Source organism: Amphibalanus amphitrite, unplaced genomic scaffold (genome assembly GCF_019059575.1).
Source record: "Amphibalanus amphitrite isolate SeventyFive unplaced genomic scaffold, NRLGWU_Aamphi_draft 000984F_arrow, whole genome shotgun sequence".
NCBI lineage: Eukaryota > Metazoa > Arthropoda > Thecostraca > Balanomorpha > Balanidae > Amphibalanus > Amphibalanus amphitrite.
Window position 1 is genome coordinate 66,386 of NW_024882478.1, and position 27,752 is coordinate 94,137.

The following is a 27,752-nucleotide window of genomic DNA, read 5'->3' on the forward strand; positions in this document are numbered from 1 at the left end:
ACGCCAGTCTGCAGTCCCGTTCGATAAGTAGAGCAGCACGCTGCAAACTACCATAGAGTTTCGGACGTTGAACCGCGCGTCGTGCACCATTGACCGGCGGCACTGCGGTTCATCGGAGTATCCGCGCGGTAGACAGCGGTCAGTCGAGCGGTAACAGCATCACCTGTCCTCAGTGCGATCGGCTCCGTCGACCGCTCTGCCTAAGCTGCTGGTATACGAACGACCGTATATATACGGTCGTCATGTTTGCACTATAGTGCAAAACATGACCGGTATCACCGGTGCGGGTATACGGACGACCGTATAGTGCAAAACATCACCGGTATACGATCGCCACCGAAAATTTAGGCTCGGGCACGTTAAGGAGAAATAAGCTTGATAAAGGGGTGGGTAGTGTGGAACTGGGCTATAAACGGATTAACGGCGAAAAAATCATTCCTCAAAGTGGTACCGGTGACGTCTAGAAAAAAAGCTTACATTTCAATGCATGACACAGCCTCTAAACTGAATTTCTTAGGTTTCTAGGCTTACTCCCAACATTTTTTTGTTTTTGTGTCGTCTGTATCAGGCTTGCCTACTTTTACGTTTCTTGCTCGTCAAAAGTAGCGGTCTTGACGTTGTATTACCACCACATCAAAGCCCTGCAGACTATAAGTACATGTATTTGGAATCGTGCTACAATCGCGAGTCACTATCGTAAATACACAAACACAGCATTGTACAAGTACCGGGCGTACCAACGCCGGTGAAGCGCCTCGCTGTCGAGACGCTGGCAGGGCCAGAAACTACACTCAGAACATTGGTCCGTGTAGCTCACAGGATGCAGCGTTTGGGAAGAAAACTACAAAAATACACAAGCGCTCTAAGTCATTTCTAAATGGCAGCCGCGCGGCCCAAGTCAGCGATTGTTAGCCATCTTGAAACCCGTAGAACTACATAACCGTCAAAGAGCGATCATCGTTTAAGATTTATCGACGAACATTGTTTCATCTCAGCTCTACCACTCGCCACGAGCGCTCGCGGGCGGAAACACTGTGGCCTGCACCGCAGAAGGAATGTGTCGTTGGCGGGCGCAGATTAGCCGAAACGATCATACCAAACACTGCTGCCACCTGCCCGCAGCATCGCGCACTAGTCTGTTCACATGGGAAGAGGTGACGCCACAATCGCACAGGTTTATTGGGCCTCGGTTTGCAGCGTGCCCGCTCCAATGCCGTACCCGTAGCCTTTCGGACCAAAGTTCCGACCGTAGCACGCTGAAAACAGGAAAACGTCATTAAAACAGAATGACTGACACCAAGGAACAGAATGTAACAGAAGAATAACGCATCTAAGTCAAACCTGGTCATTGATTCAGGCGTACTGAGGCCAGTCACATCCGTTCTTATACCAGCTAGAAAAATAAGAAAATGCGACAAATAACGTCCCAAACCTGGCAAGCCCTGGCAAGCCCACGCCTAACGGAAATGTCTCGCATGACATCTATGAGCATCGAGTCCCTGCCGTCGCATCGCCGTCCGTACTTACGCCTACAGTAGATCTGGCCCTCGTGCTCTGTGACATTGGTGCTCTCCAGTCGCTTGTTGCAGCCGTTACATGAGAAGCACGTCTTGTGGTAGATGCCACCACCGCCAATCATCTTTTCGGCAATGTACACCGGCTTCCCTGAGAAGGAGAGGGGAATCCACAGTCAGTGGGGGTGGTGACCAGATGAGTGATGAGTAACTGGAAATAATTGTACTGATATTGCTCAAACTATAAAAGCTCATCAAGGCAAACATTTCTCAACTGATGCTTCTTTAAAAACATTATTTTCAGACACCATTATTTACTGATTATCCGGAGCCTGGTAAAAGGGTACGCACGCGCATTGCACATTGCACAATACGAAAAATCCAGGCCCATGAAAGATCTATCACAAAATGGACCGAAGAGACCCATGTGACCAGTCTGTTACCAAACACTGTTTGTTACCAATCTAACAAACAGACGAACCCTTACCGCATCTATTGCAGATGTCTGAGCCGCCGAAGCGGGGTCGGGGCCCGCCGACCGGCCGTACCACACCGCCCGCCTTTGGTGCCACGTAGGCCTGCGCCGTCTGGGGCACGTTAGAGGTGGGAGGGCCGCTCTGGAACCGAGCAGAGGGCACAGTCAAAGACAGGGACACTGTTAGGAGACAGGGGTACAATCAGGGTCAGTGACACAGTCTGGGGCACGTTAGAGGTGGGAGGGTCGCTCTAAAACGGAGTAGAGGGCACAGTCAGAGGAAAGCGACTCAGTCAAGAGACGGTTCGGATACGAAGGTAAGGAGATGGGGTTCGGCGCGAGATAGTCTCGGGCGTCAGGGCACAGTGTACCTCTTGAAACTCGTCGAAATACAGCGGCAGTAGCGATAAGGCTTCTATGAATATACTTACATTTGTTTCATAACAGTTGTTGCCTATGAACTCATGAACAAAGCCATGTCCATTCAAAAAGGAAACGAATTATTGTTTTAACAAGGCATTGTCAGCTTCGGCGTACTACTTTTGGCACGTTCTAGCGATAAACACTAGCCGTGAAGGCTGTTTATACATTTATGGCGGCAATAAACAAGTACACAAACGCTACTTTGGTTAGGACCTCCCCTCAGTCCGGGTTCTCCGAATGGTCATTCACATGCCCGCCATGCCAACACTCGAGAGCCTTTCCTTACCCGTCCGCCCCTTCCGGAATAGAGCAGGGACGGCAGAAAACACAGACGTGGAGAGAAGAGCAGCATGAATTGGAAATGAAATATGAATGGAAACAACACTGACAAATGATAGATAAAATGGGGATAGAATACAGGTGCTGAAATAGTCGTTCACACGGTACACCATCGGCTACCACGGCACATACCAGAAACTAGGAAGTTATTTGTCGCCAGATAAACTACACATTTTATATAGTTTACATTACAAAAGCTTTTGGCTGCCCCCGTTGGCAAATATTTAGCAACGTCACCTCTGTAAGGTTCCTCACCTATCGCAGAATTCTGTAAATCAGTAAGCTCACGATCAACATTAAAGCATCAGCAGATAAAAACTATTTTATTCACACGGTCTGACCTTGTACTTTGTGCCGTCGTCCATGCTGAGCACGCCGGCCGAGCCGCCGCCGAAGCCGTAGCCCTTGGGGCCGAAGTTGCGGCCGTAGCACGTCTTACAGAACAGCTCCTCCTCCCTCTGCGTGACGTTCGTCGAGTCCATCAGCTTGTTGCACGACGCTGGAGCGGGAGAGAAGTCGTGACTTTTTAGCATGTTTGGAACGGTGATAAACGAATACACGGTTTACTTTACATGTCGTACGGTAATAACATGGATATAATTTTTGTAATAACGCAATGCAATGAACGGGTAAACATGAACAATTTAAACACAATTAACTGCACAATCCCTCGTAATTTGGCAACCGTTATTGCATTTGAAATATATTTAGAAAATGACAGCATTCCATTTGCACACCAGCATTTCAGAATCGTGGTAGTATCGTTCCGACTTCAACTCCAACTCCAACTCCAACTCCAACTCGTCTTCCTCAGACTCCGACTCCGACTCCACGCTCCTGATCTCTGACTCCGACTCCGTCTCTGGGCCAATGCACCGACATATGCGTAATCTCAGCCAGCGCCGCCGGTATTAGGTAAATTCGAGAGATTTCACGGTGAAGGCAGGTCAGGTCAGATCAGTGACCTAAGTTGGCCTCTGGTGTCGAATCTACATCTCCTGAGGTTTATTCCAGCCCTGAATTTAATACCTAAAAAGGGACACACACTTCACCTTTCATGTCACACGGGGCAACATTTTCAAAAGCAGCGATTCACTATCCTTTCACTCACAACGCACTGTTCCTGTTTCTTCACTCCCTCCTTCTTGGATCGCCCTAACCAAGAGCACCCCTTACCCTGACCAACAGCTCCCCTTCCCCTTGCTCACCGCATTTGAAGCACATTTTGTGCCAGCACTTTCCCAGTGCCTTCTTCTCTTCGGCGAAGTAGACATTTTTGTTGCAGCGGGGGCAGACGCCCGGCATTGTGACTCGACTGAAACAGACAGACACACTGAGTGAGCAGCACCCGGTTGCAGGGGCGCAGGGATAGCTGCGAAGTGAGAAATGGACAATTTGGACATGGCCGAGGTGGACCTCTGATGACGGATTTGCTGTTATACCTATGTTCCTCACACCCCAGATATTAAGACATCATTTACAACATGTGAAGCCTCTCAAAAGAGGACGTTTGTACAAAAATAAGGAAAAATATACCGCTTTGCACTACAGCCAGCGACCAGATACGGCCGACCGTTGTTTGACTGATTTGTATCTATTCGTACATCGCCAACCTCCAGGGGCGGATCCAGCCGATCCGTTTGGGGAGGGCAAAAGTTTCCGACCTATCCGACGACCCCTATCCGCCCCCGCACTGGGAGGAATGTAAAATAAATTTTGGATGGGGATGCAAAATTTTCTCAAGGGGCCCCACTGAAGGTTTTGGGCCCCTTTACTTTTTAAGCTGCCGATCATCGATTTATGAAAACCTAAAGCTAAGGAAACAATCCATACAGGAAGTTATCCAAAATGTTTGCATATTTCAGTGAACCTAACAAAATCACAGCATACCTAAATAAGTGAAATGCAACAAGTTTTTTTACTGGGTGATTTTTCTTATGCTAACCACCACCCGCAAGCCTCAAACCACTTTTCTGGATCCGCAGTGGACCTTTGAGAGCCCTACGGGTCCGCTCTTACAAGACCGTTAAAAAAACCTCTGGAAACTGAATGACTCAATGGAGGCTCCTCCAGAAGCCTTCACGACTTCTCAGATTGAATGAGTCCCCGACCAGGGTCGGTTCCTCAGAAGGTGCTGAAGGGTTTCAGAAAGCAGCGTAGGCTCGAGAGTCTGGAAAGTTCTCAAAGACCGGCATCGGACCCAAAAAGCCTGTATGGAGGCCCTCAAAAACCGAGATAGAGGCCAAAGGAGCTGATGTTTAGCCTAAAGAACCGGTGTGGAGGAAAGGGTAGGAGTCTGAGTGAGGCCTTCAGGGGCAAGCGTTAGGGCCCCAAAAGTATGTGTGAGGCTAGGGTGACCGGTTTTGCAAAAAGTTTCGAAAAGTTTTGCTCCCCAGGTCTAATCTAACGTATTTGGGGGTGCTGATCACGAATCCGGCGGAAAAAATATAAAATTCGAATTTTTTTTGACCGCCCCGGCTCTTTGATTATTTCCGGTTTTCTCAATTTTTGCATGTTTTTGAATAATATGATGAATCTAATGAAAAAATATTAAAAATGTATCGCTAAATGCATGTACCAGTCGATTCGGCACACAGCGGCGTCGAAATCGGCACGCCGCCTGCTTCACCGGCCTCTCAGGAAAGCATAAGGCTCGGAAGGTTTGCGTTAGTTACCCGATTCTCTCCATAGATGGCGCTGGCGTAGCCGCCCGCCGGCCGGTCGTTGCCGTGCCGTTCACAGCCCCGGCGGTCACTTGCGACCGTCGTGGTCGTTATGCTACGTCTATCAAAGCACGACAGAAATGTTCACTTCATTTTTATGTTACTTCAGACATATTTTAGACCTAATGTTGAATTGGATAAATGACTATCGTGAATTGGCGAAATGGTGGAGTGCGCTCGGGAGCCATTTACAATAGCGAGGAACGTAGGTGGATTGATCTGAGTAACATATGACTCTGCGTTCACTGTTGATATGAAGTTTATTCACACTATGTAGTATGTAGTCGGGTGACATGAGAACAAAGTGACTAACATACCTTGTGTACGACACATGGATGAAGCTAATGCTACTTTTTCATTTTGTTTCGGTAGGCCCGTTTGTTCAGAGCGTAGCCGTCCTGTCGGTCTGCGCCTGTTACAGCTGTGACTGATTCGGTGGTCAGCTTTACAGCCCTTTCGGTGGATTGGGTATGGCTGGGGACCCCCGTTTTGGAGTCTGTAGAAAGTCGCGCAACTCATCCTCGCTCATGTGTCGTACACAAGGGGGCTCAATGTCTCGGCCCTCGTCAACCGCTCGCTGCACGTTAACCAGTTCCATATAGTTGTTCGCTTGAACGTTAATTTCCGGCAGCCGGAAGTGCCGAATGGGCTGCTGCTGTGGCGGTGGGGGTGGCAGCTTTGGCGGCGGTCGTGGCGGCGGTGCCGGCGGCGGTGGTGGTGGTGGTGGTGGTGATGGCCGCCGCCGTTTCAGACGCCGCTGCTGCTGTTGTGGCGGCGGCGGCGGCGGCGGTGGCGGTGGTGGTGGTGGCGATGGCCGCCGCCTCTGTCGCCGCTGCTTCTGCTGTGGCGGGGGCGGGAACGGCGGCTGCTCCTGTCGCTGCCTTTTTTGACGAATGCTTTGGATTAATAATCCAAAACGAATGCTCTGGAACGAATGCTCCAAAACGAATGCAAAACGAATTAATAATCCAAAACGAATGCTCTGGATTAATAATCCAGAGCATTCGTCAAAAAAGGCAGCGACAGGAGCAGCCGCCGTTCCCGCCCCCGCCACAGCAGAAGCAGCGGCGACAGAGGCGGCGGCCATCGCCACCACCACCACCGCCACCGCCGCCGCCGCCGCCGCCACAACAGCAGCAGCGGCGTCTGAAACGGCGGCGGCCATCACCACCACCACCACCACCACCACCGCCGGCACCGCCGCCACGACCGCCGCCAAAGCTGCCACCCCACCGCCACAGCAGCAGCCCATTCGGCACTTCCGGCTGCCGGAAATTAACGTTCAAGCGAACAACTATATGGAACTGGTTAACGTGCAGCGAGCGGTTGACGAGGGCCGAGACATTGAGCCCCCTTGTGTACGACACATGAGCGAAGATGAGTTGCGCGACTTTCTACAGACTCCAAAACGGGGGTCCCCAGCCATACCCAATCCACCGAAAGGGCTGTAAAGCTGACCACCGAATCAGTCACAGCTGTAACAGGCGCAGACCGACAGGACGGCTACGCTCTGAACAAACGGGCCTACCGAAACAAAATGAAAAAGTAGCATTAGCTTCATCCATGTGTCGTACACAAGGTATGTTAGTCACTTTGTTCTCATGTCACCCGACTACATACTACATAGTGTGAATAAACTTCATATCAACAGTGAACGCAGAGTCATATGTTACTCAGATCAATCCACCTACGTTCCTCGCTATTGTAAATGGCTCCCGAGCGCACTCCACCATTTCGCCAATTCACGATAGTCATTTATCCAATTCAACATTAGGTCTAAAATATGTCTGAAGTAACATAAAAATGAAGTGAACATTTCTGTCGTGCTTTGATAGACGTAGCATAACGACCACGACGGTCGCAAGTGACCGCCGGGGCTGTGAACGGCACGGCAACGACCGGCCGGCGGGCGGTTACGCCAGCGCCATCTATGGAGAGAATCGGGTAACTAACGCAAACCTTCCGAGCCTTATGCTTTCCTGAGAGGCCGGTGAAGCAGGCGGCGTGCCGATTTCGACGCCGCTGTGTGCCGAATCGACTGGTACATGCATTTAGCGATACATTTTTAATATTTTTTCATTAGATTCATCATATTATTCAAAAACATGCAAAAATTGAGAAAACCGGAAATAATCAAAGAGCCGGGGCGGTCAAAAAAAATTCGAATTTTATATTTTTTCCGCCGGATTCGTGATCAGCACCCCCAAATACGTTAGATTAGACCTGGGGAGCAAAACTTTTCGAAACTTTTTGCAAAACCGGTCACCCTAGTGTGAGGCTCTTGGAGGCAGGTAGGTCCCTGGAGCGTTCATGGGGTCCCAAGAGCTCCCGTGTGAGCCCAAAAATTCGGCTTCATGTCCGTGGAACATGCATGGGGATTCTTAGAAGCCGCTTGGACACATATTTGATGGGTCGTGGGTACCAAGATCGATGTAATGGTCCTAAAAGCCGGTGTAGGGCCAAGAAGTTCCGGTGTTGAGACTCTCAGAGGCCGGCGAAGGGGCACCAGGAGCGGATACAGTGTCTCAACAAGCCTACATGGGACCTGACAATCAGTGTGGAATCCCACGAGCCTGCGTAAGCTCTCAGAGACCTTTGTAAGGCCCTCAAAGGTCGTTGTGAAGGGCCTCTGAATCTGAAATCTTCGCGGGGCCCCGAGGCCAGCGTGTCCCCTGCCTGCGTTAAGGCCCTCCAGAGGCCGTCGTAGGGTTCTTCATAGGCCAGCGTGGGCCCTTGGAGCCTTCGTTACAGGACTCTCAGAGGTCAGCATGACCCCTGCAGTCTGCCTGCGTTGAGGCCAGATCAGAGGCCGTCGTGGGGCCCTCAGACGCCAGCGTGGGCATTTGAAGCTTGCATTGGGTCCTAGAGATCGTCGTGAGGGCACTCAGTGAACGTCTCGGGTGGAATCACTGTGGAAATCGTTGTGAGGGCCCTTAGAAGCCTTCAAGAGGACCATCAGAGGTCATCATGAAGATCCTTGGCCATCATGACGGTCTTCATAGGCCCTGGGCCCTCAGGTATCTTTGCAAGGCCCTCAGAGGCTGTGGTAAGGACATCAGAGTCCATCGTTAGGGGCATCAAGAGACCGTCACAGGTTCCTCAGATGCCAGCATAGCCCCTGCAGCCTGGTTGTTTTGGGGCCCTCAGAGGCCGTCGTGGGCCGTCTAAAGCCCGATGGGCACTCAGACCTGAGATGGATCTAGGACCGTGTCACGAGGGCCCTCAGAGACCGCCGTGGGGGCCCTCAGAGGCAGCGTAACCCCTGGAGTCTACGTGGGGTCCTCAGATGCCGTCATGGGGCACCAAACGCGGTTCAGGACACTCCTAGCCGGTGAGGGCCCCAAAGACCAGCATAGGGCGCTCCTGACCAACAACTGGACGTCTGATGATCGGTGATCCCACATGATCGTTCGTTTCCCGATCACTGGTTTTTAGGATTAAATGTATTTGGTGGTGTGACAGGCCTCTTATACGGCTTTTGGAGGGTGCAAAAAGCTATGTTTGCACTCCAATGTTTTCCATGGGTCTGGAGCTGAACCCCTGCACCCTCTATCCGGATTTCCGCTGCCCTTGAGCACCGAGATGACCAAACGACTTTACAACGCCACACTATCTACATGCAATCAGTTCAGGGAGTTCGATCTATTAACAGCATTCTGGCATAAATCATCAGCAGCGAGCGTCCAGCTCCTTACTTCGGAATGGCCGTCACCGAAAGTCCTGCTTTTCGTCCAGATAGTCCTCGACACCGTATTCAATTTTATCATCTCTATATGCTTTGGGAGGGGCAAAAGGACAGTCTTGCCCACATGATTTAGCTTTGGGGAGGGCAAATGCCCATTTTGCCCTCCCCTGGATCCGCCACTGCCAACCTCCTTTGCACCGACCAATTCCCTTTCAGGCGCTCGGGAAGTTAGCCTAAACCCGCAAATATTACCCAGCCCTGTCTTTGTCGGGCACTCCCCCACCCGACTTCTGCTTGCAGTACCGCGCGACAGGCCAGTCCACCGTACTCCTCCAATACCATATCATTAATCATCAATAACTACCCAGTCAGTTCGTCTGTTAGTCAGTCACTGTACTAGTTCTCACTCGCCACTTTCCAGTTAATCCGCAGCAATTCCCCTCTCCGGTCATTGCTGCTCTGGCTGCTGACACCGAGCTTGTAGCCCACCGGCCCGGAAATCGGACCTCGCCTAGCTGTGTATGTGACCGGTTCGGTGTCGGTTTGCCTTCCGTCGTCACCCAATACCGGCATGACGGAATGTGGGCGACAGGACTGGGTGGAGGGGAACGGGAGAGGAAGGGGTGGACTGGAGAGAGAGAGAGAGAGAGAGAGAGAGAGAGAGAGAGAGAGAGAGAGAGAGGAGGAGGAGGAGGAGGAGGAGGAGGAGGAGGAGGAGGAGGAGGAGGAGGAGGAGGAGGAGGAGGAGGAGGAGGAGGAGGAGGAGGGAGGGAGGGAGGGAGGGAGGGAGGGAGGGAGGGAGGGAGGGAGGGAGGGAGGGAGGGAGAGAGAGAAAGAGAGAAAGGAGAAAGAGAGGAGAGTGGGAGAGAGAGAGAGGGGAAGAGAGAGAGAGAGAGAGAGAGAGAGAGAGAGAGAGAGAGAGAGAGAGAGAGAGAGAGAGAGAGAGAGAGAGAGAAAGAGAGAGGAGACAGACATACAGACACGACACGATCCGGAGATAAAGAGGGACGGAAAAGGGTCCCACTCGAGTGATAACGAGACCCCAGTTCCGAGGGGACGGCACAGAAACGAAGTGGACGAGTGGGTGGAGAGGAGAAATGGCAGGGCTGGAGAAACTAGCTTGCAGAGACAGTTTTCATATTCACAATGCATCATATATGATGATTCATTATGCATTCAACATTTCTGTCATCGTTTGGTAGGCGATAGGCGCCCAATAATGCATATCACCTATAGTCCTTCCCCTCTCCTCCTGTCATTTCTAAGTAAGTGTCGCTACGCCAATACCAACTCAACCATCTGCCCCGCACATCGGTCATCGGAAAGCTATCTAAAACAAAGTGGCGTTGATTCCAGCGGATGAACCTCGTTGGGACTTGAACCCCAGCTTCCACCGCAATCATATCAGATGGCAAGGCGTCAGCAGATAGATGGGCTTCGTTGCAGTGAACCCTACTTGATCGTGATTCGTGCAATGCATTCGTGCCTGCCGCCAGTGGGAGCAGGTCGAACTGGGTCAAAACGGAGCGGGGGACATATAGGAATTTTACTTAACATATTTGTATCTACTATCTATAGCAGCCAAGATGACTGATCGAGGGCTACAAAGATGTACTTACATGACCCATAACATGTTATACCATAAATATTTACCTACCGAATCAATATACAGAGGTCACGTGCAGATATTTTCAACAACCACTTTCGAATGAATCATGCTGTATTTCGCCACCGTTCGGCATTCTGGTCACCGTTCGATACCATCCTCCAACCGTATTAGCACCGCAATCCATTACCGATCACGCAACTGTGCAGCCGGCGGGGCAGCCAAATCTGCACATAAATGGGCAGCTAAGTAAATGGTGATGCACCGATCTGTCGTAGAGGAAAAAACTGCAGTGACCTTGTCGTGCAGTACCGCGCCTCGGTCGTGACACGTCGGTAGCACACCAGTGAGCCAGCGCTGCACGAGTACGACGCCTGGACAGTGGTTCGGGTCGTGTACCTATATTGCAGAGCTGGGGCATATTGCCGCGTGGCGATGCATGGAACAAGGAGAGACAGACCTGCATTGCAAGCCGCAAAGGAAAATAACATTGAACGCATTTGCAGAAGGAATGTCAATACAATGTACTGGAATGTCAAATTAGTCGACACCGACCGCGTAAGTTCTGAATCATAAGATGGCACACGGACTATACAACGTGGGAAAGCACCGTATGAGCCGTTCAAGCACTGGAGTGTCACTCGACCGTCTGACGGACACATGCTGCTAACGCAAGGTCCCAGACTCCTGTATTGCACCCTGACTTCTGCCCTAAACACCGAAGCCACACAGATCCAGTCCTCCATCGAGCCCTCTCCCTGCGTGCTAATTCCATTGTCCCCCTTTCGAGGTCGCCTTATAACTAGTCTATCCCAGTCTAGTCTATCCCACACCGGCCAGCCCCAGTTTCCACAGCCAGACCCTGCCACACCCCGCTTGGATCGTTCCACAACGGCGGCTTTGCATGCGTCGGATAATGGCGCAGTGCAGACATTTACGACGCGCTGTCCACCAGTTCTGCAGGAGAGAGGAGCGTCCGTGGCGGCAGGATGGTGTCCTAACACGAGAGGCTGGGTCGTGTACGTGTCACACAAAGCAGAAGCGCTCGTGCCATGTATGGGTGTTACTACACGAGAGAAGCGCTCGTGGAGGTGTCACACAATTCACAGAAGTGGCGGTGTTTCCACGCGACGGGAAGGGTCGTGGTGATTTGATGGTGAAGCTCCGCACGAGCGGACGTCCTACCTGACGATCTCATCCGCTGTTAGCACAGAAGTAATTTGAGAACTTGTTCACGGCATATGAATATAGGCGGAAGAATCCATATTACTGCAGACACCACATTCTGCATCTGTTACAATGTACGAGGGGGTATCGGAAAGTTCTGATCATCACATAGAAAATGTAGACCGATTTTGATGATTTTTGGTTGGTATTATATTTGGTTCTTAAGAACAATGTTCCCGCAAAGAGAATCCTGAGAAGTGGTTTTATCTTATGCAGGAGAGACTTAGAAGTAAAAAGGATGAGTATTGGGACCATTGAGGACCGAACCGTCATCCAACTAATGCATTTGAAACGGTATCACACTGAGAAAATACATCAAGAACGTGAAATCAGTTTGTGGCGAGGAAAGCCCATCTCATGCACTTACCGAAAATGAAAAAAATAATTTTCAACTTGGTTGCATGGCCCTTGCAGGGGAGTCAAGAAGTGAGTGGCTACAAGTGACTGACAAGGTGGTGACTGTGAAGGAAGTGGAGGACCTCATCCTTACAGATCGTCGTGTGACCTTTCAGATGATTGTGCAACAGAAAGGTCTCAATGCTGGCAGTGCCTGAAAATATTATCAGCGAAGAACTACAGACGATAAAGGAGTCAGCCCGCTTAGAAGTTCGTGTGTCTACTTTGTTCAAGAGAAAAATGCGTCTTGGCCCTTCGAAATCAAAACTAGGCCTTTTTTAGGAAATTGAAGACATCTTCGATAATTTGATGACTTGCGACGAATGCTGGATCTATGTGCATGATCCAGAGACAAAAAGATGATCAAGAAGCTTAAGCACGGCACATCAGTCCTTCTGAAAAGGCGAAGATGCAGAAGCCGATATGGAAGGTCAATGCTATCAGTGTTCTGGATCTGGCGTAGGATAGTCATTACCGACTGTCTTGATGATGGTCGGATAATGATAAGCAAGCACCACTGCACACTTTTGAAGAAGTTGCGAGATGGCCTCAAGCAGAATCGCCGCAAAAAAAGCCCAAGAAAGATGTTTTATCCGTACCGACAGCGCTCCCGCCCATTCGTCCTGAGCTGCGATTGAAGAAAGAACATGATGTGGACATAAAATCCTACCGCATCTAAGAAATTCACCTGACCGGGTATTAACTGACTCCTGATTGTTACGGGAGATGAAGAATCCACAGTATGGCCGGTGATTTAAGGACAGAAATGACGTCATTGATGAGATGGAGCAGTGATTTACGGGACAGTGCGAAGGTCCTACAATGACCGCCTGAGGCAGGTCAAGAAACGATGCAATAAGTTTGCGGTCGTGTGTGGTGACTTGTGAAGGAGTAATGAACATCATGTAAAAAAAATCAAATTTCTATCATATCTCATTCGTGGTGATGATCAGAACTTTTCGATACCCCCTCGTATGTATTTATGGTTCAACCGCTTATCAAAGTATTAAGCTAAGTGCTGTAGGTTTACGGTTGTGGTTAGCTCAAGACAGCCACCTGTCCATTGTTTCTCAGAAAAGCCCATTAGGGACATAGGCATGTATGCCGCCGGAGGTATTTAGGTACAATATAAATATGCATCTATTGAGGTTCTTACATGCGGTAGAAGGTGGCCAATAAGTTACCGGAACCTGCCATTTCCGCTCATACACCTAAGCACCAACAAATACAGGCATACACCTGGACAAACACACAGACGGACGGACAGAGACTTGCCACTACCGGCCAGCCAGTCCTAACCCGATGACCTATGTGCAGCCCTCTATATTCAACCGTGACGGTCAGCCCCGACAGCACAAACCGTGACGGTCAGCCCGGGAGTAAGAACCGTGACGCGGGTCACCGACAAACTCCGGGAACTGAGCCCGACGTTCGCTGTGGACTGAACAGTGAACACAGTCTCTGTTTGCCGGGCCACACAGGGCTGCTCCACTCTATACACTCCGGGTTATCGGACGGACGCTTGCTGTAGAGCTCGGCGACAGGTCGGCGACAGAGCAGCTTGCAGGCTAACTAGCAGGGCAAAGTGTTTGTCAATAGGTGACACGACTATTAGGTCTACCGCAAACAATCGTTTTGCAAACAAGCAAGCCACGCTCGGTCAGTGTTTATAAACGGGATGCCTCGTGCCATTAGGTTTTGTAAGCGGGCACATCGCGTAGATATAGCCGCGTTTGCTATTGGTTTGCACAGATAGCAGATGTGTGTGAATGATAATGGTCCACCGTTATCTTTCACCACAACTCCAATGAATCGCCATTTTCTCTTCGATAAATTCGAAACCAGAGCGGCAATGCTATTCAGCTTCAGGAGGTGACCTGGTATGACATTTGATGGAAATATGAGAGGTTGTAGGATCATTCCGTCGATATATGACGCCATGAAACTCTGACGCCGACTGATGTCGCTCGTGTAACAGAATGTTCGACACGAGTCGGTGATGTGTTATGCAAACGTTATGCATGCATGCATGCAATTGTAAGGAGAAATGCGAATAGATGCTAAAGTCATTCCTGCGAACTGCATGAGGTGCTATTCACTAGGAAATGCGTCTAAGGCAATGCAATGTCCAATTCCATAGCGTTACTAGTGATATGCAAAGTCTTGAGAATACCTATGGACTGCCGTTATACAGCGTTTCCGCACTTCATCTTCAATAGATTTGCGACTGTGCAGCTGGGGCTCTACGAAATCATGGACCGTGACCCCCTAATGTCACCTCACCACAACCCCTTCCAGTCCAACCACGTCATTCCACACCTGCCGCCCACGTGGCCACTCGGATTTCGAAAGGGGAGACGCGCTCCCAGTGAAGTGAAGAGTGAAGACACATGGTGATTGTAGAATCGGAGACACATGGTCCTCAAGGTCAGGGGGAACACATGTGAACAGTGAACACCATGGATCCAGGCCCAAGCATTGCTAACTTTAGTGGAAACTCTGATATATGAGCTACAACCGCGTCTCATCGATATAAAAAGTCTTGAAGATACGATAGTAGATAGCCGAGGGACCCAACCGCGATAAGCAGGAAGGAGCTACCACAGTCGAGTACCTCCAAGCCTTTGGACAGGATAAGATGTGTATATCAGTGTCAAGAGGTTGAGACTTGGGATATACACACACTTGAGCGCAATCCTATCACAGTAACACTTTGGTCACGGGTTGGACGAGTGCAATTGCTTCTCAGTATCACTTCAACATTTGCCACGCGTGTCGATGTGGCACGTTACACTGGCTGAGTGTCAGATAAACAAACTGTTGCACCGACTGACACACAACTAGTGCCGATATTACAAGTGCGGCCTGGGTCTCGGGACGATCCAAACCTTGGGAACCCCGACCTCATCCCCTTCCTTCCCACCCCGCGACACACAACGGCAAGAACAGATGGAGGCCAGCAGTGCGCCGAGAAAACATTGACGCTGTGAATCACTCATCGGTGATGCTACTTTCCTGATGATATCACCAGAGGAGGGAGGAGTGGGAATGGGAGGGGAGGGAATGGGAGGGGGAGGGGTGGTGACATCAGTCCACGTGGCACACTCTCAAGGACGGACCCGGTGTCCGAAGGCTGGGAATGGAGTCGATGCCTCATTTCACCGCATGCAAATAATGCGATTGAAATCTCAAGTGACCTACATCATGGATGAGAGGGTTATTTCTCATTCATGCCTAGTGCGGATGTAAGCCATTAGGGTTTTTGCCAAATACATGTAAACATAATACATGTTGACGGTACATGTCTGACGGTAACTTCTGTTAACTGACGGTAACTTCTGTTCTGACGGTAACTTGACGGTAACATGTTGACATACATGTCTGACGGTAACTTCAAACAGAAATTACAATAACTGAGGTGATAACTGATAAGACTGATCTGAGGCCCATTCACTTTGAGGGCTTCCAAGGTGCGAGCACACAAATAGCATCGTCGTGCGAACGACTCGGCAAGGCCGGTGTTTGAATGACGTATGAATGGAGCCATTATCGACTCTGAACGGTCGAGCTTCTCCCAACTACCTTCACCTTGCCAGCGCCAGGCCAACACTCACCCCAGCCGGTCCCTTCACCTCGCCACCGCTGAATGACGAGAGGTCACCGGGGTCACGACTTATCGGAAGGCCACGGATGTGACCGCACCTCACCACATCGCGTCATCGCGAGGCAGGTCTCAGGTGCGGCCACGGCCTATGCCTTGCCCTAATTTATGCTACGGTGCTTCCCGAAACCTTGCTCATCAATTCGCAGCCATCTGCCCCGCTCAGGCGAACACACCGTGACCCGAAGAGCCCAAGAAACCACTGTAAGCCCGATCACGACGCGCGGGAACCCGCATCTGCGGTGGAGCGCGCGGCTCCTCTCCAAACGGGGCCGCCGCGGTCGGTGGAGGTCGTCCAAGGCCGCCGCGCTACCATCGCTCGCCGCCGGCAGTTGTCGGAACCTCCCGAGCCGCGGTTTGACCGAGGAGAAGCCCGAGTCATGGACGGATGCGGGTGTGTGCGTTTGGGGCGAGGCCGCTCCGCGATGAAGCCATGGGACTGCCCGCGCCCCGCGGGACAAACAGAGGTGTTACACAGCATCCGGAACAGCCCACAGGCACGGCACCGACCGCGGCGGTCCTGGTATGACTAGGTTAGCCGGTCACCTTGTATGGAGAAACAACATACCCGGACAATGGGAGCGACAGGCACGCTTCGAGCCCCGCGGCAAACAGGCGGCTCTGTGTGCAGGACTAAAATAAATCAGATCACCTTCATCTAAACGCAACAGGTATCGACGGAAAGCTGAACGGTGCATGCGTTCTTAGTGAATTGAATATTTTCGACGAAACGATGCGAGTCCAAAACTATCAAAAATAGCAATACCTACTGAATAGTGTTACCTTTTACCACAAATCATATAAAATCATAGATCAGACTCTGATTCTAGTGGGTAATTTTGTGTATAGAAAGTGGATCGTTATATTTGCTTTTACGCTACAACTTTTAGGATCTCTGTAGGCGGAAAGGAAGCCCCTATATAACGCAGTGCCTACAGCATGCGTATATTTGGTCCCCACGTCATTCACCACGGCTGCGTGCGATCGCCCTACATTTCTCAGGAGCCGCAGAACAGAGGGCCGGTGGTCCGTCCGCCACTCTCGCTCTCACCACGCCGTCTCCGCCGTCCGCGCTGGGTCTGACCTGGTCCGTCCCTCCGTCCGCAGCTGTAGGCTGAGGCGGTGACGGTGGATCAATGGGAGCGGGCGCCGGCCGCGGGCTGCTGCGTACTTACCGCGGTCACAGCCGGCAGGGAACGGGAAGGGAGCGGAGCAGGAGAGATGACAAACCGTGAAAAGAGGAAGAGAGAAAGCAGCTGATATGAACATTTGACGGATGGTAGATATGTTAGGATTCATGGGGACTGGCGACTGCGGATAGGGTTGTGTCTGAGGAATGTGGAATGCGAATTATCACGGAAATGTGACTTACTTATGGCTTTGGATTGCAGATGCATGGTGCGCATTGCAGGCTGAACTATGCGATGAGAAGGATTTGTGTGTCGGAAGTGGAACAGAAGAGAGCCAAGAATAGCCATCGGATCGCTGCACACGGGCACTGCATGTTTCGCTCAGAGGTCAGGGCACCGTGGGTAGAGGAGGCGAACAAGGTAAAGGGAAGAGAAACATGTCCGAGAGACGAGAGGTGAAAGCCGAAGATCGTGCACAATTCAGCGATGGAATTCCCGAATATGAGACGAAATGATGAAAATATGTCTAGAACCAATGTCCCCGAGAACGGCATTCAGTAACCATTTATACACAACATTTAGAGAATCTACTAATAGGCTCTACAGCGTGCATGCAATGGCTGTTTTACGAGGAAAACTGGCGTCCTTTCACTGTCGCCAGGCTTCCTGGTTTCAAATCCGTCGGTCGTCTGGTTTGTGTTGCTCCACTCAGGCCAAACTGGGTAAACCGGCAGCTCGACAATCTTCGGCTCGCTCACGGAACGCCAGGCAGCGGGAGCGTGTCACGACCGGGAGCGACAGGGCTGCCAGACGACGGGCCGATCCCTGAACCTCTCCCCAGCCAGGAGAGACAAAGCGGAGAGACGGACACGCTTCGGAGACGGGGAGAGACGGCCGTGCCACGGCGGTACAGCACGCGATATGACGGGCGGCAGGCCGGTGCATCGAGCTATCTCTGGTGGCGCCTGTCTGCAGTGAGCCGTCGGACCAAACAGGGCTCCCTGGGAGGGTGGGCCTACAGTAAGGTGCACGGTGCACCTGCACTAGATAAAACACAAGCTGTTGCACCTCAACGCAGCCCGTATGCGTATGGTTCTGGCAAAACCCAGCCAACAAAACAGTAGCTAAACATCTGCAGAACTCGCCAAATTAAGGCAGTCCAATGAATATTCCTCGCAGCCTTTCATAGCTTATACCGAATGTATGCTTGTCAACCATTTCTAGCCGAAACAAAGCCGAAAGCGATTGAAAGAGTGAACTTTTCAATCGCCCAAATACTAAGCCATCCGAGGAAAAATTGACATCAAGTGTGGCGCAAAGAAGTCAATGTTTCGCTTTATTGACCAATGGCTCACCGTGTCAACCATCCACGCGTTCTTCTCCATTAGTTTCTCAAGTAACGGACCCTGCAGGATCTGGGTAGTTTTTCGTCTGTGTGCCGTGAGGCGTGACCTGCCCCGCCCCCACCCCACGCCCACAGCGCAATCCCCGTCCGTGTTTTTACCGAGTGGACCGCACCGCGCGCGTGCCACTGCCGTTAGCTCGAGCTGAACGCAGTCACGGCTCGCTCACAGTACATGCGACTCGCAGGTAGCTGAAGGACAGACGCCATCGGAGCTGTCACTGTAAGCTCTTATCGCACTGAGGTTTAGTGGCTATAATTGGCTTACGATAGTCGGTGACACCGATGAACACCGATACGCATTCACCGGTATGTCAGATTGTTGGGGGCATTAGCTTGATGACGCTTTCTGGTTTGAAAGACGTAATTCATTAAACAATCAGCTGCGATATTCAACTCAATACGTCTCGTGTTTCTGACAGGAAGAGAGGTGTCTTATCACTCCTCGGGACATGACCGGTGACCTTCACCGACCTGCCGAGTGACCCGGATGGACTGACGTCACCGCCCTGCAGGCCGACCATGAATACTAAGGCGCGCTGGTGCACACTGCACCGACGGTGACCGTATCGTGGCGCGCCACCGCCGCCGGCACGAGCAGTGGCGCGCCACCGCCGTATTTGGCGCGAAGCCCGCCAGTGACGCGAGGCCGATTAAGTGCGGCTCTCGAGTCCTTGTGACACCGATACGGCAGGCTCCATTCAGACGTGTCACCGCGCCCCCTGACACCCACACGCCCCCTCGCTGATCCACACACAAACAGGAGGTCCGGCACGCGTGGCGCGGGGACGCGTGTCGCGCGTCCGTCCGCAGCTCCACACAACACACCGGTCAACAATATCATACAGTGCGTGTCCACAGACCACAACACTGTAAGCTAATGATATCCACAATGCCACACGCCACATGCGTCCACAATGCCACACGAAACGTCGTTCCGACTCAACTCGAGGGCTGCAAACGGGACAGGCAGAGGAAAGTGACATGCCCGACAAATGCAAATTGTAAGCTGGATGGCGACAAGTCGCGTGACTCAACAAGGACACCTGCTTCCATCGCGATTTCATCTGTCACGCATGCCATTACCATGCCATTCAGCAGGGTCGCTTAGCAGCACGACCTACCCCACGTGTTTGTAATGCCACCGACAATTACTCTCTTCATCTTAGTGTTTGTCACCTGCCCGGCTATTCAATGGGTCCAACGTTATTGTCGCCCCTCCCACCCTTTCAAACCTCTCACTCTGTCTCTAGCGAAACTCTGTTGCAGACCCGCGGCGAGGTCGCGTGACCGCGCACCTGCGCGTCTCTCCGCTCTATGGGCTCTGGGCTCCAGGTGGAGGTCACGGCTGCTCTGGGCGACCCTGTGAGGTTGAGGCCGACTGCAGCACTGCCAAGTGCCAACCATACCAGGAAAGGGGCTGAGAAGGACATGAGAAGGAATACAATCTCTTGGAATCGATCCGGTGCTTTATCAATTGAGAACGGACCGTAAATGGAGATTAAGCGGTGAAGATAGGACTGGAGCAATATGGTGAAGCAAGTTGTCATGTTGCAAAGAATATCTTAAGGCGATGACTTCGAGGATTCGACGAGGACCGCCCAAACAGCTTTGACCCAAAACATGTGATGGCGCTGCACGTCGAGTGACTAAATCTCAGAAGGGTCTGTCGCTGATGGAACACAGGCAACAAACCGTGGGTCAGCCGAGCAGGGCGACCACACCCCAAACACAGGACGCTGCAGCGTGGCGATCCGGCCGCACGGCATGTCCGTTAGTGAGACAGGCTGTAAACAGCGCGGAGACACGCGGTAATTAGTCGGCTCCGACTGTCGACATCGGGCCACACGCGTCGTCGGCGCCTCATCCGTGCCGCGGCTTGCAGCGAACCCCCTGTCGTACATGTGTACCGTGAGTCGGCGCCTGAGACGGCTGCAGAGCCGGGCAGCGGCCATCGGCGCCTCCTGCCGCTCGGCGAGCCGCTCTGATGAGCCATAAACAATCCGCGGCGCCCAGTCGTGCATGTCGTCCGCCGCAGGGCTCCAACACTCAGCTCAGAGCCCGGTGAGGTGGCTCGTTCTGTGGGACAGCTGCTGCAACGGGCTCTGTCTCAAATGCGCTACAACGGCCTGTCTCAAAGTCGCCGCACGCCCGCCGCAGCGCTCCAACGCTCAGCTCAGAGCCGAGGTGGTTCGTTCTGTGGGACAGCTGCTGCAACGGGCTCAGTCTCAAATGCGCTACAACGGCCCTGTCTCAAAGTCGCCGCTCTAGGTAGTAAAACATGCATTGCTGCAGCCACCTCTTATCAAAAGCGGTGCGACCACCTCTTTCATTGCCGTTGCAGATGCTCCTGTGTCACACAGCACAGGTGCAAAGACAAAGACGGTTCGGTTGCTGCTATAGCTACCTCTACACCTCAGTCTCACGATCGATTTTCCACTGTTGTAAGTCGAGGACTATGCCATTGGCTCTGCAATCATCTCAATAATAGCTGCTGTTACTGTCCGCAAACAATGTCATCAGTCTTGCTAGCCAAAGGCGGCGCTCGAGTCACCACCCTAAGGCGCCAGCTTACCACCGGCAGTTCAGCCCCGCAGGCCGTCATTTGCATACGGTCGGTCATTGTTTGACTTGCGCAGTCCTCTGTGGCGACTGCTACTTTTGTCAGAGCTGGTGCGTGTCTAATTATGATGATAAGCATCTTCTTGAGTGACTTGCCGATGGCAGCTCTCTGAAAAACGCCGAGGCACGAAGCTGCTATAAGCGGCGGGCAAGTGACAAAGAATATCGGAAAAACAGCGTCGGCCAACACAAACCACTTCCCGAGTGGCGAGTGTGTGCTGGGCAGATGACAAGACAAGAGTCAGAAGTGGAAGCTTCATTCTCAGGGGCAGATCGGAGACCATTCGTTTTCCGATCGCTCATATCCTGAGCGACACCACGGAACTCCAGGAGTTGTCTGGACATAAGACAGCACAAGACATCGCCCGCCGCCGCGCCCTCCGTTTGCACAGCGGGATGGGCGGCCCCGGTCACATCACCAGGGCGAGCGGCGCCCAGTGGGGTCCGCCCACCATCAGCCGCCCCCGCCCACACGGCCGTGCGAGTCTCTCCTGCTGGCTGCAGCTGCCTCGGAAATGCACGGCTGCAGCGAGCGCAGCAGTGGCGCCGGCCGTGGCAAAATGTCGACCAACCCCGGCCGGCAGTACTTACAAGGAAAACTAGTTAGAGTAGCAGCGTGCACTGATTTCTGCTTCCCTTTCCATGTGGCTTGTTCGGTTGTTCTAAAGGACAATGGTAAGGCCGTTCGCAGTAAGCTATGACAATGACTAGCCGATGTCCAGCAGCCAGGAAATAAGCCGCAAAGCGCACGGCGCACACTGTGCAATAAAATGCACATACATGATACAGCCCCACGTATACCTACCTAGCCCTTGTAATTTTAGTGTAAGCGCAGATGGTCTGAGCGATTTCTATTGTCCCTCCGTTAGAAAAGACAAAGGATGCTAGAACATACTGCATCCCAAGTTCTCATGAGATTTGATACATGTTGGGCTCGCAAGGCAATAAAATACGATAATGGAATAGCATAGTTAGGTTCCATTGTTATATTTCCAGATTGCATATCTGCCCCGCTTTGCAGTTGTTCCTCACAGGAGTGCCCACCGCCCAGTGACTGTGCCAGGGTCAACTATCCGACTCGCCCCTGTCTGCAGTGTGCTCGGCCACCGGCACCGTCCGCTGCACGGGTGCTTCCCGCGCCATGGACGACCCGGATGCGCACCAGTTAGTGCAGCTGACCCCTGACCCGTTCAGAAGCTGACCGACCGCGGACAGGCCGCTACTGGTGGCTACCCGAGTAGCGGTGCTCTGTACGGGGCCTGGTGGTCGCACAGTCACCTCTGACGGCCTCTGGAGCGGCCATGGGGCGGGACACAGCGCTGCAGTGGACGAATTGCCGACCCAGTGGAGCCGCGACAGCAGCCTAGTCGCACGGGCCGCGGCCGAGTCCCAGTCCGTGGGAGCCGGGGCGCCCGGGACGGCCCCGCACCTGGCATCGCTGCCGGAGTCACGCCGGAGTCAGACCAACAGTTCTCAGCTCCACACCAACGGCCCAACGACAGCCGGGCCGAATGGCGCCATTTTTAGAAAGTAGGCATGTTCGCTGTCCTATCTTTGATTTTTTTTCGCCATTTGAATCGTTTCTTTTACCACGCTTTAACAAACAAGTGTTGCTTTTAAAATCACCATCGTCTGCTTTAGAAGAAATGTTCCAAAGGCGGTTAACGTTTAACCCTATTAGTGGCAGGGGGGGGGGTTGTTTTTATCCACCCCTCAGGTTTTTCGGGAATATCTCCGAAACCGCTGAAGCTACGATGCTGAAATTTTCTGACTTTTCCTAAAACTAAATTGGGCACATTCCCTGTAAATTTCAAGTTCATAACTTTACCAGGGGCGGCTCCAGAGCACTGGGAATTGGGGGGTCCTATTCGTGAAGCGAGTCATTTGGGCGAAGATCACGATGCTGCACCAGTTTTACGAACAGTGAATGAAAGGTATCATGTGATAACATATACAGTTATTGTGCATCCTCTTTTGACACGTTTTTGCTATAATAGGCGGATCCAGGCGTCCAAAAAGGGGGGTTATGTTTTACCTCCCAACATAGGTGCCCTGACACCGCCTATGCATGACCAATACAATTGTAGTCGTTCTCTCATAAGAAAATTGTAACATAACAAGACCATTACCACCCTTTTTAGAAACAGTACCAACAAAAACCTCCTATTTACTATACTTTTTGTGTACCCCCAATCTCAATGATCTGTATCCGCCTATGATTTTTGAAAATGCATATTTTTAGGATCCATGTGAATTCCTGGTTCATTCTCTATCGATCGGCAAAAGTTGCGTTAAGATTGGTTCAGAAACCTGGCCGTGATAAACAGTCTAAAATGTATCTGCAATTTGCCCGTTTTTACCCCCCTCTACCCCCCCCCCCCTATTGACATTTTTTAATTTTTATTTTTTAGAAATGTAGATCACGTTGAGCGAAATCGAATGCCGTTTGAATTTTGAAAATCGGCCCGTTAGATCTCGAGATATCAAGGGGGGTCGTAAACAGCCCCCCCCCCTGCCACTAATAGGGGGGCATTCCACGATAGATCATACCAGGCCCGTCACCCTCATCTCTCAGATTTTAATGAAAATCGGTCCTAGGGGTAATCATAGGCCCCAAAGACGCCTGGCAAAATATCAGACTTCTCATATCAAAACTTTTTTAGTTATATTGCATTACATTTTTTTAACTTCGGTATGTAACGGTGAGTTTGATGGCCTATAACTCAAGAACAGGTTAAGCAACCAACAAAAAGTAAACAACACTAAGCTGGCGATGAATCAAAAATTAATATTACTATTTAAAAATTCCAAAGAAAAAATTTCATTGTTGAGCAAAAACCTTAATCTTTTTTCATTTGCCTCCAATGACTTTTGGGACCAAAATTTTTCACATTTTTATTTTTTCAAAATAATCTTCATGTCATTGCAAATCGACATGCAAAAAATTAGAAGGGTGTTCTTTCTAAAAGTTCCTCATTTTCCCGCAAACAAAATGGGTTTCGGAGGGGTTGATACGACCCCAGCACGCCGTTTCGCTTCTAATAGAGCTAGAGCCTCGCGGAAAAAACGAGCGTGTGTGCCGTTACAAGTCGCAGCGATTGGTACCCGATTTTAAGGTCTCAGGTTAACCGGTAGCGTCTGAGGTCAGGTTACGTGACTGAAGTTACGGGTTCGGTTTTTAGTAAATAACTTCGCAAAAAATGGCCGCAGAGCCGCAATTTTGGCATCATTGTGTTCGCCTAGCTCAGGTGCATCGAATGGTATACTTTTTGCTAGGGTGAGGTCAACTTAAGTAGTTGACCTCCGGTCAAGGTCAGGTCAGAGCCCCTCAGGTCACGAAGCTGGGCGAAGGGTATCATATGGCATATCATTCGATTCGGAAGGTCTTCCCGAGTCCATTGGTGGCTTTCCCGACTCTCTAGCTCCATTTGATCGGGAGTTATTGACGAAAAACTCGTACGACCCTAGTGACGTCATAAATGACGTCACGCAAGGTTAACAATGCAAAAGTAAAGCATTGGACTTTGCAAGGAGTGCATGAAATCACGATACCATGTACGTGGGACAGTTTTAGATCATTCTCAACGCCAAAATAACAGTTTTTATATTTCCCCATTGATTTATAACAGTGATGTCACGTGACCGACCTGACTTCATGTAACCTTGAAAAATTTCCAGATATACAAGTTGTGAGACCTCTGGAGGACACCATGTATGCGTCCTGTAACTTTCATCTCGGACAGCTATGGTCATTGGCGTCCAAAACAATGTCAGAACCAAACAGCCTTTTTCACCCTCGCGCTTATAGGAAAGAGGGTTGAATGAACCCTCTTTTCACTTTTTTCAGATGACTCAGACTTGAATTGAAATTTCAGTAACCTGAGTAACCCGTGATGTCACTAGGCAGCTTTACCACGCCATTTGTATGCTCCCCTCCCGAAATCACTATTTGAAACCGTTATCGTGACGTAAAATAAATACATTTATAGAAAGAACACCTTCCTATCTTTTTGCATACTTCTTAACAATGAGCCAAATATTTTTTTAAAGAAATAAAAATTCAAAAAAATTTGGTCCCAAAGTCCAAAAAATACAAATGAAATAAAACTTGATATGTCATATATCAAAAATAGCGTATTTTTCGAAATTTCAAAAATACATATTAATCTCTGTTTCATTGCAAGTTCAATATTATATAACATTTGGCATTTGAATAATCCGTCTTAGAGTTACAGCCCGCCAAACTTAGCGCTGCAAAGCAAGATCCAAAAAATGTTATACACCATAACTCAAAAAATACTTATCTGATAAGCCTGAAATTGTTACAGGTGGATTCAGAGCCCCTGATTACCCCTGAGACCAATTATCGTCAAATTCCGAGAGATGAGGGTGTCAAATTGGAAAAAAGTGGTACGATCTATCGTGGAATGCCCCAGGGGTAGCCAGGAGCCTGCCACTAATAGGGTTAAACGGGCTCGAGAGTTCAATCAATTTTGAAACTAATTATGAGACAGAGAATTACAGGTCTGCCGTCATATATCAAAAGCCGAGCTGATCCGGTAGTCTGCCTATAGCACAGCTCGTCCACGTCCACGGCCACGCTCGAATCACGTCCACGTCCAGTCCACTCTCGTCCACGCCACGTCCATAAGCCGTGGAGCTCTACACGTGAGGTCTGCGCCTGCACCCGATCTACAAAGCCGCCCTGGCGGACGGGACAGGCCGTGCGTGTCCCTATGCAAAGAATTCGTAAGGTGCAACCCGCAACGGCAGAAGGAATGCCAGGAACGCTGTGAACTGGCTTTAGCACGTTACGCGGATTTGGCATAAAACGGGCGCCGAGTGCTCTGCATGGCTGCTATGCAGTGGTCTTAGCTTTATTTTTACCTAAGCTCGATTTTTAGAAGATCCTTCAGACAGTGACATTAGTCGTATCAAGTGAGTCATCATTAGCAAAGGCAGAGACTTATATGCAGTTATTTGTAGCTGAACGGTATCACTTGGCTTTGAGAAACTAACAAAAAATCCAAAGTGTGAAGCAAGCGGAAACCTTGAAATTAGCTTCAACCATCCAAAATCCAACGCGAGCCATCAACAGAAAGTTTTGCAAAACAGGAAGGTTTTGCATGGTGTTAAAAAGATTTAGACCTGTGAGCTTCTATTCAGGGCTTCAATTGAAATTCGCTTATCGAAAGAGGATAGTTCAGTCCCATTAGTAATACACGAATGCATTGTCACATAAGGCCATGCCCTGTATCCTATGGCAATCAACTGCAGGTGTGCATTAAAAACTGGTGCTTATGACTCATGCCGATATCGAAATAGAAACCGTAAACCGGTTGGCGGACGGGAGTGGCTGCACTGTGGCGGTGTAGCCATCGGTCAAACACAGCACGTGTGGCACTGTTGCGACCCGGACCGTCCACTGTTCAGTTGTCCAGGAGGTAGTACACTCAGTAACTACCCGAATCAGACTGCGTCCCCCAGTCCAGCCCAGTCATCACCAGAGTCATGAACCAGGCAACCCAGTTACTGACATGACGGTTCAGTCTCATCAGTCAGTATGTAGGTAGAGGTATACCTATACATGAGCAGGACAAACGAGTCCCATCCCAAATTGGTCACTGACACGAGCCGAGCGGTCCTGTCCACCGTCCATGACCCGGAGTGGACAGGGCCTTTCGGACGCCGGTGAAAACAGGGCGCCGGAGGGCATATTAGTCACGTGACATTTGGAACTTCTCCCCCTCCGTGGGCACTTCTACATGCCAAACGTCACGTGTGAATTTCACGAAACTTGATCAAATCGCCCCAGGCGCCCTGTTTTCACCGTCGTCCGGCCTTTCATTCAGTGTTGTCTTTTGGGCCGTTTGACCCAGACGGGCCACTACCAGTGATCCATCGAAATAGTCCAGCCACTACCAGTCTCTAGCTGGCCTATTACAATAAATTCACGCCACAGTCCTGACAGACCGTTCAGTCTCCAAATGCGTCCCGCCCACGGCACACCGCCTGAAGGAATATGGACCGAGATCCAGCGATGGCCACCCCACCTAATTACCGGAGGGAAGAAGATGAAGAGCCAACCCAACTATGTATAAACAAAAACTTTTTTAGCAGTATCTCAGCTGACAAATCAAACGATTGACAGCCTACCATTTCCTCACGGAAGCACACCTGACTACCGGCGAGCACTTTCAAATTTTACCGCCCTTATTCAAACCAAACACCCGCCCACTTGGGACACGCGGTGCCTCAAAACAATCGAAACTACAAACGCGGAAGCGCTGTCGAACCACGCGATGGGTGATCTGACAGCAGTCTGGCATGCAGCGGAGGTCCAGCTAAATGCCAGATGTAGTAAAACTCACCTGGAGAAGGTTATACGTGAGCAATGCAGCAGGATCACACACCACCCTCACGGCAATCGACCAGCCGACTGGCGAGCGCGCGCGCCGCAGCCGCGCCGCTACCGCCGCTGGCGGCAGTCAGCTGGTGGGGGTCTCCAAACCAGAGGTCTTCAAATCACGCTCCAGCGCACTGTCCACC

General features: G+C 50.9%; 1 protein-coding gene across 1 annotated transcript; it reads right to left on the minus strand.

Annotated features, from left to right (window-relative positions):
* Window positions 1-646: 646 nt before the first annotated feature.
* LOC122368871 (cysteine and glycine-rich protein 1-like) lies at window positions 647-27,683 on the minus strand. Its single transcript, XM_043343177.1, has 6 exons — window positions 27,575-27,683; window positions 3,960-4,066; window positions 3,093-3,250; window positions 2,002-2,131; window positions 1,528-1,665; window positions 647-1,256 (listed from the first exon to the last, which is right to left on the minus strand). The coding sequence occupies exons 2-6, from the start codon at window positions 4,054-4,056 to the stop codon at window positions 1,177-1,179; spliced, it is 603 nt and encodes a 200-aa protein (XP_043199112.1). The 5' UTR covers window positions 4,057-4,066; window positions 27,575-27,683; the 3' UTR covers window positions 647-1,176.
* Between the last annotated feature and the right edge of the window lie 69 nt (window positions 27,684-27,752).

Excerpts from the sequence above, each read along its gene's own strand:
- LOC122368871 (XM_043343177.1), bottom strand. The coding sequence starts at position 4,056 with ATGCCGGGCGTCTGCCCCCGCTGCAACAAAAATGTCTACTTCGCCGAA. Across the intron at positions 2,132-3,092 it reads ACGACGGCACAAAGTACAAG|AGCGGCCCTCCCACCTCTAA; the intron begins GTCAGACCGTGT and ends GCTCGGTTCCAG. Across the intron at positions 1,666-2,001 it reads AGACATCTGCAATAGATGCG|GGAAGCCGGTGTACATTGCC; the intron begins GTAAGGGTTCGT and ends TCTCCTTCTCAG.